At 38.7% G+C, this 13175-nt stretch overlaps 1 protein-coding gene across 1 annotated transcript; it reads left to right on the plus strand.

The window, feature by feature from the left end:
- The first annotated feature begins 517 nt into the window (after positions 1 to 517).
- On the plus strand, positions 518 to 13156 carry LOC103249607 (zinc finger protein 658B-like). Its single transcript, XM_008048231.1, is given in 6 exon segments — positions 518 to 532; positions 5291 to 5417; positions 5698 to 5790; positions 10442 to 12263; positions 12265 to 12353; positions 12356 to 13156. Coding segments are annotated over 6 exon segments (2253 nt in total). The 3' UTR covers positions 12463 to 13156.
- Positions 13157 to 13175: the final 19 nt, after the last annotated feature.

A 13175-nucleotide genomic window follows, 5' to 3' on the forward strand; every position in this document is an offset into this window, starting at 1 on the left:
GGCTGATTTTTTGATTTATTGTAGAGATGAGGTCTCGCTGCCCAGACGGGTCTCGACCCCGCGGGCTCAGTCAATCCACTCACCTCAGCCTCCCAAAGGCGCGGGATTATAGACTGAGCCACCGAGCCTGGCTGCCATTTTATTTTATTTTTTTAGTTTTTAGTGAAGGGGATTTCACCCACACACAGTGAAAAATGCAGGGTTAAGTGGACTTAATATCAGAGATGAATGAGTTTAAGTGCTGCTACCTTTGTGTGGTCCCTCTGTCCCTTTGCAAGAGTCAAAGTGACATTCCCCATTGGGAAACCTTTTCTCCAGTTGGGTGTGATGAGAATTTTAGACAGGTGAACGCAGACACATCTCGATCATGATGGTATTATATGCCAGTAAAACCATTGTAAATGTCATAATTGAGAACTCCTCTAAAGCAGACCAAGTCTCTCATGAACCCCTTGTTCTTTCCTCCTCTCCTGGTGAACCTTCACAGGCCTCTACTCTCTTCGTGAAGCAGCAGAAAATGAACATGGCTCAGGTGAGTTTGGTTCTTAATCAGTTTGTTTTACAAATTTTCATAAGGGTTTTTTAAGGTTTTTGTAAGGGTTTATGTATCTGTATTTTAATATGAAAAAGTAGAGACAGAAATGGGTCAGACACATTGATAGAACATACAGAAATACAGAAGACTAGCAGAGCAAACTTGGCATGTGGGTAGATAGATGCAGGTCCTCTGCTGGTACACATTTACCAAATTGAGTTCCACATTTATTTCTGTGGTTTTTAATTACCTTGGCAGAGGGCCAGACATTACATAATGGTTTACATTGATGAGAAAGATAAAGCAAATTGATTCCTCAAGAAATATAAAGATGAAGATAACCCGATGTAATTGTTGTTCTACAAGTAGGTGATTTAGTAATAACTCATTACATAGCGTAGAATTTCTTTGCTTGTTCCTCGATAGAAGTAGAAAATGTCATGTTGAGCACTAACTCACTCGTTACTCACTCACTCACTTCTCAAGAATTCAAACACAGGGTTTAATGAGACATTTTTGTGATGAATCAACTGAATGTCTTTAAAAATCACACTCCATAAATATTCTGAGTATCCATGATATTCAGGTTGTTTAGCAGATGATTTAAAATTCTGTTCTTTTTCAGATGTCTCCACACTTTGCAATCAACTTCAAATGTCTGTGATGCCTTGGTTTTTCTTCCCACTTGTCTGTGGCTTCCAATGACCACACTGGATTGTAATCAAACCTGGTGGGCATTGTCTTATCCTTTCCTCACTTGACGTTTCTTCACCACTTGCCTCTGCTTCTCACTCTGTCCTGGAATGTTTCTCTGTGAGTGATACTTTCCACTGGCCTGTGCTTCCCCTGCTACCGTCTCCATGGACTCATCATTTCCTCTTGTCTTACTGACTTTGAATATGTCATCCCATTGCCTTCTGTTCTTCATGGTTCCTCATTTGAAATCCACTTTGAATATGATAGGTTGCTTCTCCCTTGCTGCTTTCAAGATTATCTCTGTCTTTGGCTGTTTTAAAACTTTGATTATATTGTATCCAGGTGTAGATTTCTTTCTTCAAGATTATCTTACTTGTAGTTGAGCTTTTGGAGTGTGTAGATTAATCATGTCCTTCAAATTTTGGAACCTCTTGGCCACTTTGACTTCAAAAATTGTGTTAGACCCTTTGTGTCTCCCTTCTCTGTCCTGTACTCTCATTATGCATATGTTGGTAAGCTTGATGTTGTCCTATGGTTCATTTTTTTGTTATTACTTTTTTCTTTCTCTTTCTCACTGCATAGTCTCAATGGACATGTTATCTTAGTTGCTTCTTTACTTTTAGAGTTTCTGTTTGGTCCCGTTTTATAATTTCTGCCTCTTTTTGTCTTTATTTAGTGACATACTTCCCTTCAGTCCTTAGATATCATTTCCTTTAGGTCTTTAACCATATTTAAAATAACTGATTTAAAGTCATTGTCTAGTTAAGTCCAATATCTGCTTCCTCAGGAGGAATTTCTGTTGATTACTCTTTTCCTGCATATGGGTCTTACTTTTTTTTTCTTGTTTTGTAATTTTTTTTTTTTTACATTGGAGTCTCACTCTTTGCCACCCAGACTGGAGTGCAGTGGCATGCTCATGGCCACTGCAGCCTTGACCTGCTGGGCTCAAGCAGTCCTTCTGCTTCAGCCTTCCAAGTAGCTGTAACTACAGATGCATGCCAGCACACCAGCCTAGTTTTTGTGATTTATTGTAGAGACGAGCTCCCTCCAAGTTGCCTAGGCTGGTCTTGAATCCCTGGACTCAGACAATTCTTTCACCTCTGTCTCCCAAAGTGCTGAGATGACAGGCTGAGCCACTGTGCCCGGCCTTGTTTTACAATTTTTGTTGAAAACAGGATATTTTAATAAAATATGGCAACTAGAAGAATTTCTCTCCTCCCAGGGGTTGTTGTTGAAATTTGTCCATTGAATTTTTTTATTGATTTGGAGTCTCATTCTGTCACCCAGGCTGGAGTGAGGTGGCCTGTTCACTGCCACTGCAGTCTCCATCTGCTGGGCTCAGGCGATCCTTCCACTGCAGTCTTCCAAGTAGCTGGCACCACCGGTACATGCCTCCATGCCTGACTTATTTTTTTTTTATTTATTGTAGATACACGGTCTTACTATGTTGTCCAGGCTGGTCTCGAACCCCTGGGCTCAGGCAATCCTTTTACCTCTGCCTCCCAAAGTGCTGGAATTATAGGCATGAGTCACGGCCTGGCCTTTTCAGTTACTTTTTAAAACGAATTCAGTAATACCTGTGTTTGTTGTGTGTGGCAGCTGAAGACTCTGCAGAAATTTCCTTAAATGCCTGAAACCAAACTAGTGTCCCAGTCTTTTCCAAGGGGCCTTGTGAATGCTGTGGCATTTCTCCAGCAGTCATCCAGGCCATTTACAACTCTGTATTAGTCTTCACTTCCTGCTTTCTCCAGACCGTAGGGTCACTCAGAAGTGACAGCTTAGAGCCTTCTCATGTCCTTCCTGAGTATATCACAGTCCTGGGCATATTCTCAACTCAGTGCATATAGGTGGGCTTCTCAATTCTCAGGAATATATCAGAGTTTTTTAAAACCTTTATGGACATTTTATCTTCTAGCTTGTCCTTTAAATAAAGCTTTTTATTAGGTGATTACTTACCCCAACTGTTTATCCACCACCCCAGGTAGCAGGTAAGTTAAAGTTGGCTTTGAATGTTTTTGACTAATACCTTGGAGCACAGGTTTTTCATCCTGGGTGAAAACTCTTGAATTAGTTCAGTAATCAGCTTTGCAAGGGAGGTCTTCAAAGGAACCATCATATTAACTCAAATGATGACAGTTTTCTGAGAACAGGCCTTTGACAGCTCTAACCCACCTCTGATTCCTCCAGTGATTGCCAGGCTGCTGGTTTTGCCTCTTATCTCAGATGATTGGTTCTCAAAGCTCATGTGGAACTGGAGAGTGCTGGATGAAAATAGGACAAGTTAAGGTGATGCAGAACTATGGTTCTCCCACTGTTGCAGCCTTTTTTAAAAAACATTTTCAATTTTTTTTTTCAATTGAAGTCTCACTCTGTCATCCATGCTGGAGGGATACGGCTACTGCAGCCTCAACCTGCTGGACTCAGGCAATCCTTCCATCTTAGCCTTCCTAGTTAGTAGCTGAAACTACAGTATGTTCCACCAGGGACAGCTAATTTTTTGGTTTATTGTGAGATGAGGTTTTGCCAAGTTGCCCAGGCTATTCTCAAACCCCTGTGCTCAGGCAGTCCTCTGGGTCTACAGGCATAATGTATACTTTTTTTTTGGTATAAATATTCTTGTATAGATTGCTTGAAGCCTTTGATTAGCTTGCAGAAAAAGTTGACTGTGTAATTGCTGCCAGTTTCTCATTACTTTTATGGAAGAGAGAATTTTCTCAACTTCAGTATTTTTGCTGATATCACTTGTTAGCTTAAATTTGAAGTCTTTTGGTATAGAAAATTTCCCTTTTTTTAGTTTCTACGACTTTTTCCTCTGGATTCTATTACTATTTTTCAGAAACCTTCTTCTCTGATTTCTTACCTGTACATTTTCTGCCAGCCTCTTTAATATATGTGGTCCTCAAGTGTTTTTGTTTAGGTACTTTTTCCTTAATCTCAGTGTGCTCAAGGAGCTGTCTGATTGTCTCTAATAACTTCAGTTACCAGCTAGAATGCTAATGACTCCTAAGTGCTTGTCTTCATCCTAGACTTGCCTTCTGTGCTCTGAAATCATGTCTATTGGTTTAAAGGGCAGTTCCAGCTTTATGTCTCACACATCCCTTTGTAGCAACCTGAACAGATCTCCCACTCAAATGTCTCACACGTCTTTCCTTTTGTTTCTCAATTGTCAGTTTTTGGCACCATCAAGAAGCTGATTATTTTGAAACATACATTATATTATTATTAACTAGAGTCACCATGATGTACAGTATCTTGAAAACTTGTTCTTGTCTGATGGAAAGTTCGTATCCTTTGACCAACATCTTCTGTTCCTCTCCCCATCTCCCCCAGACTCTGGTAACTGCCATTCTATTCTTTCTTTACTTCTATGCATTTTACTGTCTTAGATTCCATGTATAAGTGAGATCTTATTTGAAAGATTTATCTTTCTGTCAATTAAAAAAAAAAACAGAAAAACAGAGAGAGAGGCTTCTCACACAACTAGACTAGGTTGCTACCTCAAGCAATAATCATCAGATGGTTGCTGCTTCTCTGTGATTATATTCTATTCTTATGTCGGTTGCTGTTACTTCTGTGTGCATAGTGTTTTCTTACTATGGTCTAATTGGTTCCAACTTCTTTGTAAGCCATTCATTGTTCTTCATGAGCTCTAGATTTCTCTATTTTCATATATTTACTTATACGTAATTTGGTCAGTTATCTTTCTACTGCTCACATGTCTTTCTTCCTTGGCTTCCAGTATTTACAGGGATGATGGAGGGTGTGAACTTCCTAGAGAATACAATCATCCCAGGAATGAGCAAAAAGAGTTGTAGAAGGTTTAATGACATTGAATTTTTCTGTCTTAAAAACATCTGGAATTCATCAATGTATATAGATGCAGTATGGTAAATTAGAAACCTTTTAAGCTAACTGAGTGACAAGTTGTAAGATAAAATTTGGTCCAAAATAAACCTCTATAACCAACTGTTTTTGAGCCTCAAGAGTAAACAGGAAAAGTTCTCAGGTATTTTCTGTGTCACCTAATTCTGAGACCTTGAACAAAATATGTTGCTGAAGGGATCCGTGTCATTCGAGGACGTGACTGTGGAACTCACCCGGGAGGAATGGCAGCTGATGGGTCCCAGGGAGCGGAGCCTATACAGGGACGTGACACTTGAGAACTATGGCCACCTCATCGCAGTGGGTGAGCGGACCTGCCGTTGGACTCCTTCTGCATCATGTTTGCTTTTTTTTTAATTATCAAGACACATAGATTCTTTATAGAGATTAAAGGCTTCATTGATTTTGGACTAAAAGGTCTAATGTAATTGAAACCTTTACAGAAACAAAAACAGTTTTTGTCATTATCTTCCCTTCAAAAACATCAGATGAATATTCTCAGTTAATGCTTTTATAGCTATGTCTTTTTCCATCCAAGGGCTCATGGATCTGGTCCATTTATACCCTCAATTATTTCTTTACAGGGTGTTGCATTGCCAAACCCCAGGTTATCCTCAAGTTGGAGCAAGGAGAACCATGGCCCCTAGAAGTCAAATTCCTAAACCGGAAGTACACAGGTGAGTGAGTGTTGACAGAAGGAGCCTTGGGGTAGTTAGATCTTAGTGGAAGAGCACTTTAAAAGTTTTTTTTTGGGGGGGTGTAACAGCTTTATTGAGATATAATTAACATCTCATGCAATTCATTCAAAGTGTATAGTTCAATGGCTTTTAATGTGTTTATCAAAACAGTCTGCCCTCTGTATCCATGGGTTCTGCATCCATGGATTCTAGCAATTATGGATTGTAACTACTTTAAAAAATGCATCTCTACTGAAAACAAAGACTTTTTTGTCATTATTCCCTAAACAATATAGTATACAACTGTCTACTGTCTCTGTGTTATGAGGCTAGTAAGTAATATGGAGATGATTTAAAATATACCAGAGGATTTGTATAGGTTATATGTAAATACTGTGCCATTTTATATCAAGGACTTGAGCATCCATAGATTTTGGTATTCAAAGGAGTCCTAGATCCAATCCTCCAAGTGACGACTCTATGTACAAACGTCATCACCTCAAAAAGAAATCTGTACTCTTTAGTTGTCATTCTTCTATACCCCTGACTCCTGCAGCTCTAAGTAGACGTTGATCTACTTGTGTCTCTGCAGATCTGCCTATTCTGGTCATTTTGTATAAATGGAATCATATAATATGTGATCATTTATAATTGGCTTCTTTTGCTTAACTTAATGTTTAAAAGGTTCGTGTTATAGCGTATATCAGTGTTTCATCCTTTTTATGGCCAGATACTATTTCATTGTTTGGATATACTGCCTGTGTTTCCATTTATCAGTCAGTAGATAATTGGACTACCACCTTTTGGCTATTATGGATCATGCTGATATAAACATTCATTTACAAGTTTTTGCATGGACATATGTTTTTATGCCTAGGCATGAAATTCTGGGTTGTGTGGTACCTCTGTTTATCTGATTAAGTAACTGCCAGGCTGTGTTTCTAAATGACATCACCATTTTCCATTCCTAACAACAGCCATAGGGATTCTGATTTTTCCATATTCTTACCAACATTTGTTTGATTCCAGCTATCCTGGTGAATGTGAAGTGGCATATCCTTGTGATTTTGATTTGTTTTTCTTTATTAGGCAGCCAGGGCTGTCATAATAAGATACCACAGACTGAGTGGATTAAACAACAGAAATTCTCTCAGTTCTGGAGGCTGAAAGTCCAAGATCAGGATGCCAGTAAGTTGGTTTCTGGTCAGACCTCTCTTTCCTGGCTTGCAGAAAGCCACCTTTCTTGCTGTGTTCTCACATGACCTTTCCCCTGTGCGTATCCACTGGGGGGGGGGGAGAGCACCCTGGTATTTTTTTTCCCTTTCTTGTAAGGACACCAGTGCTACTGGATAAAGGCTTCATCCTTATGGCCTCATTTTAACCTGGATTACCTCCTAAAGGCTTTGTCTCTAAATACAGTGTTACTGGAGGTTAGTTCTTCAACATATGAATTTGGGGATGGGACACGGTCCATAACAGTTTCTTTGTCACTAATGATGTCAAACATCTTTTCATATGCATCTTAGCCTTTGTCTATACTAATAAATGATTCCAGAAATTTAAAAAAATTATAGTTTTCAATATAATTCCTAGAAGAAAAAGTAAAATCATCTTAATTATTAGAAGTGATGTACACTAGCTGGGCTCAGTGGCTCAGCCTGTAATCCCGTGCCTAGGGAGGCTGAGGTGCCTGAGCCCACAGGTTCAAGACCTGGCTGGGCAGCAAGACCTCATCTCTACAATAAATCAAAAAACCAGCCGTGCATGGTAGCGCATGCCTGTAGTTCCAGCTACTTGGAAGGCTGAGGCAGAAGGATCGCCGGAGCCCAGCTGGTTGAGCCTGCGGTGGCCAGGAGCAGCCACTGCACTCCATTCTGGGCAACAGAGTGAGACTCCAACTCAAAAAAAGAAAAAAAAGAAGAAGTGATATACACTTATTGAAAGTTTTTGTTGTAAAGCCATACAAACAAATGGCATTACATAAAGATTGACATAATTTAGATCAAGCATATTTCCCAGTCAATATATGTAAAAGATTAGAGCATATTGACTGACTAAATAAGCTATCTCTAAATACAAAACTTAGAAAAATTGTTATAAAAGAATGGTAAAGTTGTTAGTCAATAAAAGTAAAATAATTTAGATTTCATGTTCTGTTATCATTCAGGCTTGAATTCAGATAATAAGTATATTAAAGTCTAGCATGAGAGCCCAAGTAAAAGAAAACATTTAAGGATTTGAATTACTGAACCAAATAATATGATATCAGTGTTCTAAAACAAAGGAATAAAGTTATAAGAATCCAAAAAATGCCCTCTGGTTGCAGTCCGTATTCTCCTACCGCTTCTTTCTAGAGTGTTCAAATACAGTTATTTGCTTTTCTGGTTAAAAAAAAGATAGATTAAAATGTCCTCACAAGAAGATATCACAGCTAGCTAGCTTACTTTCCAGCATGTAAGGCTATTATAAGAATAGTCTATAACCTAAAGAGGTCACTCACAAGAATGCAACTGTGTCGGTACCCTGTTCTGAGACTTTCAGCCTCTAGAACTGAGAAAAATAAATATTTGTTATTTAAGCCACCTTAATTCATTATAGTCCCCCATGTTGTTTTATTATATGTTTAATATCTGGTGTGTCAGTAATTTCCCCTCTTGCATTTCTGATGTTGAAAATTTGTGACTTCTTTTCTTTTCTGCTTATCATTTTTAAAAAATCTTTTTAAATAACTAAGGTTTGGTTTGATTTTCTGTGCTGTTTTCTGTTTTCAGTTTTATTGTCTAATCTTTACTGTTTTTCTTCTGTGTTACTTTCTTTAGATTTAATTGTCTCTTTTTGTCTAGTTTCTTAAAGTGGGAACTTAAGTATCTGGAGATCTTTTGTTTCAAATATAAAAATTTTAAACCACATATTTATGTTTGAGCACTGCTTTAGTCGCATTCACAAATTTCTGTATTTTTGTGTTTTTTTTTTTTGAGTTGGAGTCTCACTCTGTCGCCCAGACTGGAGTACATTGGCCGTTCCCAGCCATTACAGCCTGAACCTGCTGGGGTCTGGTGGTCCTTCCGCCTCAGCCTTCCAAGTAGCCGGAATTACAGGCATGCACTACCCCTCCCAGCTGATTTTTTGATTTATTGTAGAGATGAAGTCTCTCTACCCAGGGTGGGACTCGAACCCGTGGGCTCAGGAAATCCACTCACCTCAGCCTTCCAAAGGTGCGGGATTACAGGCAGAGCCACTGAGCCCAGCTTGTGTTGTTTTCATACACTTCAAAATATCTTATTTGAACCTTCTTCTTTCACCCATGAGTAAATTAGAAGAATATCATTTATAAATATTTTGTGTATCTTCAAGTAAAAAAGTGTTTATTAATTTCTAGTATAGCTTCTCTGTAGCTCAAGAACATCTTTTGTATGATTTCTGTTCTTCTGTATTTGTGAAGATTTGTCTAACAGCCAAGAATGCGTTCTATTTTGCTGAATGTTCCATGTATATTTGAGAAAATGTGAGTTTAGCTGTTGTTGAACGCACTGTGTCCTTGAGTTTGAAGATGTGGCTATCACAGGCGCTACTTTATCTCTTCTCCCTATAGTTGGGCCTACCAGGTATTCCTGCCTCTTATGTTTCTGTGCTGCTTTTCTTCCTCTCGCTGCTGTGAGTGCCTGCTAGTGCCCTAAAACAGCAGATTTGTTGTTCTTACCCTTCCAGATGAATATATGTGTCCCATAAATTAGATAAGAATATATTTCTTTTTTTTGAGTTGGAATATCAGTCAGTTGTCCAGGCCACCCCAGTGTTGACCTACTAGACTCCGGCAGTCCTTCCACCATAGCTTTCCAAGTAGCCAAAACTACAGGCGCTACCACATCCAAGTAATTTTTTATTTCTTGTAGAACGAGGTCTCACCAAGTTGTTCGGGCTAGTCTCTAACCTGTGGGCTCAGGCAATCCACTTGCCTCAGCCTCTCAAAGTGCTGGGATTACAGGCTAAGCTACCAAGCCTGGCCAATAAGAATATATTTCTAGGCAGAATTTTGGCAGCAGCTCCTGTTACATCTTCCAGCATATCCTGACAATGGAACTTTCTCAGGATCCTTTATGATTTTTCCTATGAGCTCCCCATTTGGCTCATGGAGGGAAATATTGCAGGAGCACAAAGATCAGCTGTATCCTTTAAATTACTTTTGGCTAGAAGAAACAGGCTTTTTTTTTTTTTTTGGAGCTCTTTTTGTTGCTGGCTCCAGATTGTAGGTTTCTTCAGCACACTGTATACTATATATGGGAAGCAGAAAGAAAGACTTTGGAATTCTCTGCTGTGTCATTTCTTAAGTACTGAGGTTCACATTTTTCTATTGTGTAGAGTCTTTGTATGTTTGTTCATCTTTTTTTTTTTTTTTTTTTGGCAAGGATTTTTAATTGTAAGAAGGAAGATCTGGCAGTAAAGGGCCTACTCCATCTTGGATGAAAATAATACCTATTTCTTTAAACATTATGGATGAGGAACAAGAAAGAGTATCTGTCTATGTGCACTTTTAGTCTTTGGAAACACAACCAGAAACAATAGAATAAAATACATAACAAAACATGGGTACAAGTCCCTCTCCATGAAAAGTGTAAGATTTATAATATGTTTTTAATTTTTTTCATTTTAGGATATTATAAAATTGATGACAACATACAAGAAATCCTGGAAAAACAAAAGAAGCCTCTGTGTCAAGTAATATTCATTGATAACAATGATAAAACAATGAGTAAAGAAGAACAGAAAGCACACCTCAATTGGTATCAGAGGACCCATTCAGGGGAGAAACTTCAGTATGAAGAATGTGGGAAATCATTTTGTACAAGCTCACACTCTATTCCGCATTCTGGAGCTTATGTGGGGTTCAAACTTTACGAATGTAATGAATGTGGGGAAACTTTCTGTCAGAAGTCAAACCTTAGTGAACATGTGAGAATTCACACAAAGGAAAAAACTTATGGTAACAATGACTGTGGAAAATCTTACAGGTCACCCCTTATAGGACATCACAGAACAGAAACAAAGATGAAACTCTGTGAAGGCAACGAATTTGGGACAACATTCTTCAAGATGGCATGTCTCAAAGAACATTGGAGAATTCACACTGAGGAGAAACCTTATGAATTTATTGAATGTAGGAAAATTTTCTTCACGTCATCACATCTCAGAGCACATCAGAGAATTCACACAGGTGACAAATCCTTTGAATGTATTGAATGTGAGGAAACTTTCTCTCACAAGACACACCTCAAGGCACATCAGAGAATCCACACAGGAGAAAAACCCTATGAGTGTATTGAATGTGGAAAACCTTTTACCTGTAATTCAGCCCTAGAAGCACATCAGAGAATTCACACAGGTGAGAAACCCTATGTATGTGCTTACTGTGAGAAAACTTTTGCCTGTAATTCAACCCTCAGATCACATCAGAGAATTCACACAGGGGAGAAACCTTATGAATGTAATGAATGTGGGCGATCTTTTACCTTCAGTTCAGGTCTAAGAGCACATCAGATAATTCATACAGGTAGGAAGCCCTATGAATGTAGTGACTGTGAGAAAATTTTTACCCATAATTCAGCCCTCAGAGTACATCAGAGGACTCACACAGGGGAGAAACCGTATGAATGTAATGAATGTGAGGAAACTTTTGCCCATAATTCATCACTTAGAGCACATCAGAAAATTCACACAGGGGAGAAACCATATGAATGTAATGAATGTGGGAAAACTTTCTCCCGAAAGTCACACCTTAGTACACACCAGAGGACTCACACAGGACAGAAACCTTATGAATGTAATAAATGTGGGAAAACTTTCTCCCAGAAGTCACACCTCAGGACACACCAGAGGACTCACACAGGGGAGAAACCCTATGAATGTAATGAGTGTGGGAAAACTTTTTCTGAGAAGTCATATGTTAGTGCACATCAGAGAGTTCACACAGGGGAGAAACCCTATGAATGTAATATTTGTGGAAAACCATTTGCCTTTGACTCAACCCTCAGAGTGCATCAGAGAATTCACACAGCTGTGAAATCCTACGAATGTGATAAATGTGGGAAAACTTTCTCCCAGAAGTCAAACCTTAGTGCACACCAGAGGACTCACACAGGGGAGAAACCCTATGAATGTAATGAATGTGGGAAAACTTTCTCCCAGAAGTCATGCCTTAGGGCACACCAGAGGACTCACACAGGGGAGAAACCCTATGAATGTAATATATGTGGGAAACCATTTGCCCTTAACTCATCCCTTAGAGTGCATCAGAGAATTCACACAGGTGTGAAATGCTATGGTTGTAATGAATGTGGGAAAACTTTCTCCCGGAAGTCATATCTTAGTGCACACCAGAGGACTCACACAGGGCAAAAACCCTATGAATGTAATGAACGTGGGAATACGTTCTCCCAGATGTCACACCTTAGTGCCTACCAGAGGACTCACATGGGAGAAACCGTAGGAGTGTAATGAATGTGGGAAATGTTTTGCCCACTTTTCAACTCACAGAGTACACCAGAGAATTCACACGGGGAGAAACCCTGTGAATGTGGGAAAATTTTTGTTCGTAAGGCAGCTCTTAGAGTACATCACATCAGAATGCATACCAGAGAGAAAACCCTAACGCATCATGAATTTGAGAAGTCCTGAATTAACTCATACCTTATTTTATACCACACAGCAGAGAAACTCTTGTCATGTAGACTGGAAAATTGTTTTTCTTAACATTTACCTTTTCCACTTGGCTCATACCTTGTTGAAAATCCAAATCTCATTCATCCAGGTGGGCTGACCAAAGAATATGATGCTAATGATATCTATTATATTTAGTCCTCCCCTTAAACATCGTATAGTCTTCCTGGTCCATGGTAAGTTGGGATTGAGATGATTTCCACAGCAAGTTGGTTTTTGTGTGTTGAATGTGGTGGAGCACAAGGTCAAAAGAAGCTAGAATCTGGGTAACTATTTGGAATATAATTCTCTGCTTCCAGATTTTCATCAAGTTGTTTGTTTTTCAAGCAATAATTAAGTTTGTTTTCCATTGAGCTCACAGATTTGACCTATTAGTTAAATGCATTCTTTTGCTAACTCTCTATTAGACTGGGATGAAATCCTATTAACACAATACATTTCAGAAGAACTATTAGAATTCAGTTTTATTGTATCTCGGAGACTTCACATGAGGAAGAAAATTGTCAACATCCTGAATGATCAGAAGCCTTCATTACAGTCAGAGACTTTTCAGGGAAAAACACAAAAGCCTTCACAACAAAATTAATGGCATTAAACATCAAATAGGATAAAATTTTATATTTTGAATAAATGATTTTTAACAAATATTGAATGTTTGTTTTTAGAAATTT

This window comes from Carlito syrichta, unplaced genomic scaffold (assembly GCF_000164805.1).
Source record: "Carlito syrichta isolate Samal-C Ts95f unplaced genomic scaffold, Tarsius_syrichta-2.0.1 Scaffold122040, whole genome shotgun sequence".
Lineage (NCBI taxonomy): Eukaryota > Metazoa > Chordata > Mammalia > Primates > Tarsiidae > Carlito > Carlito syrichta.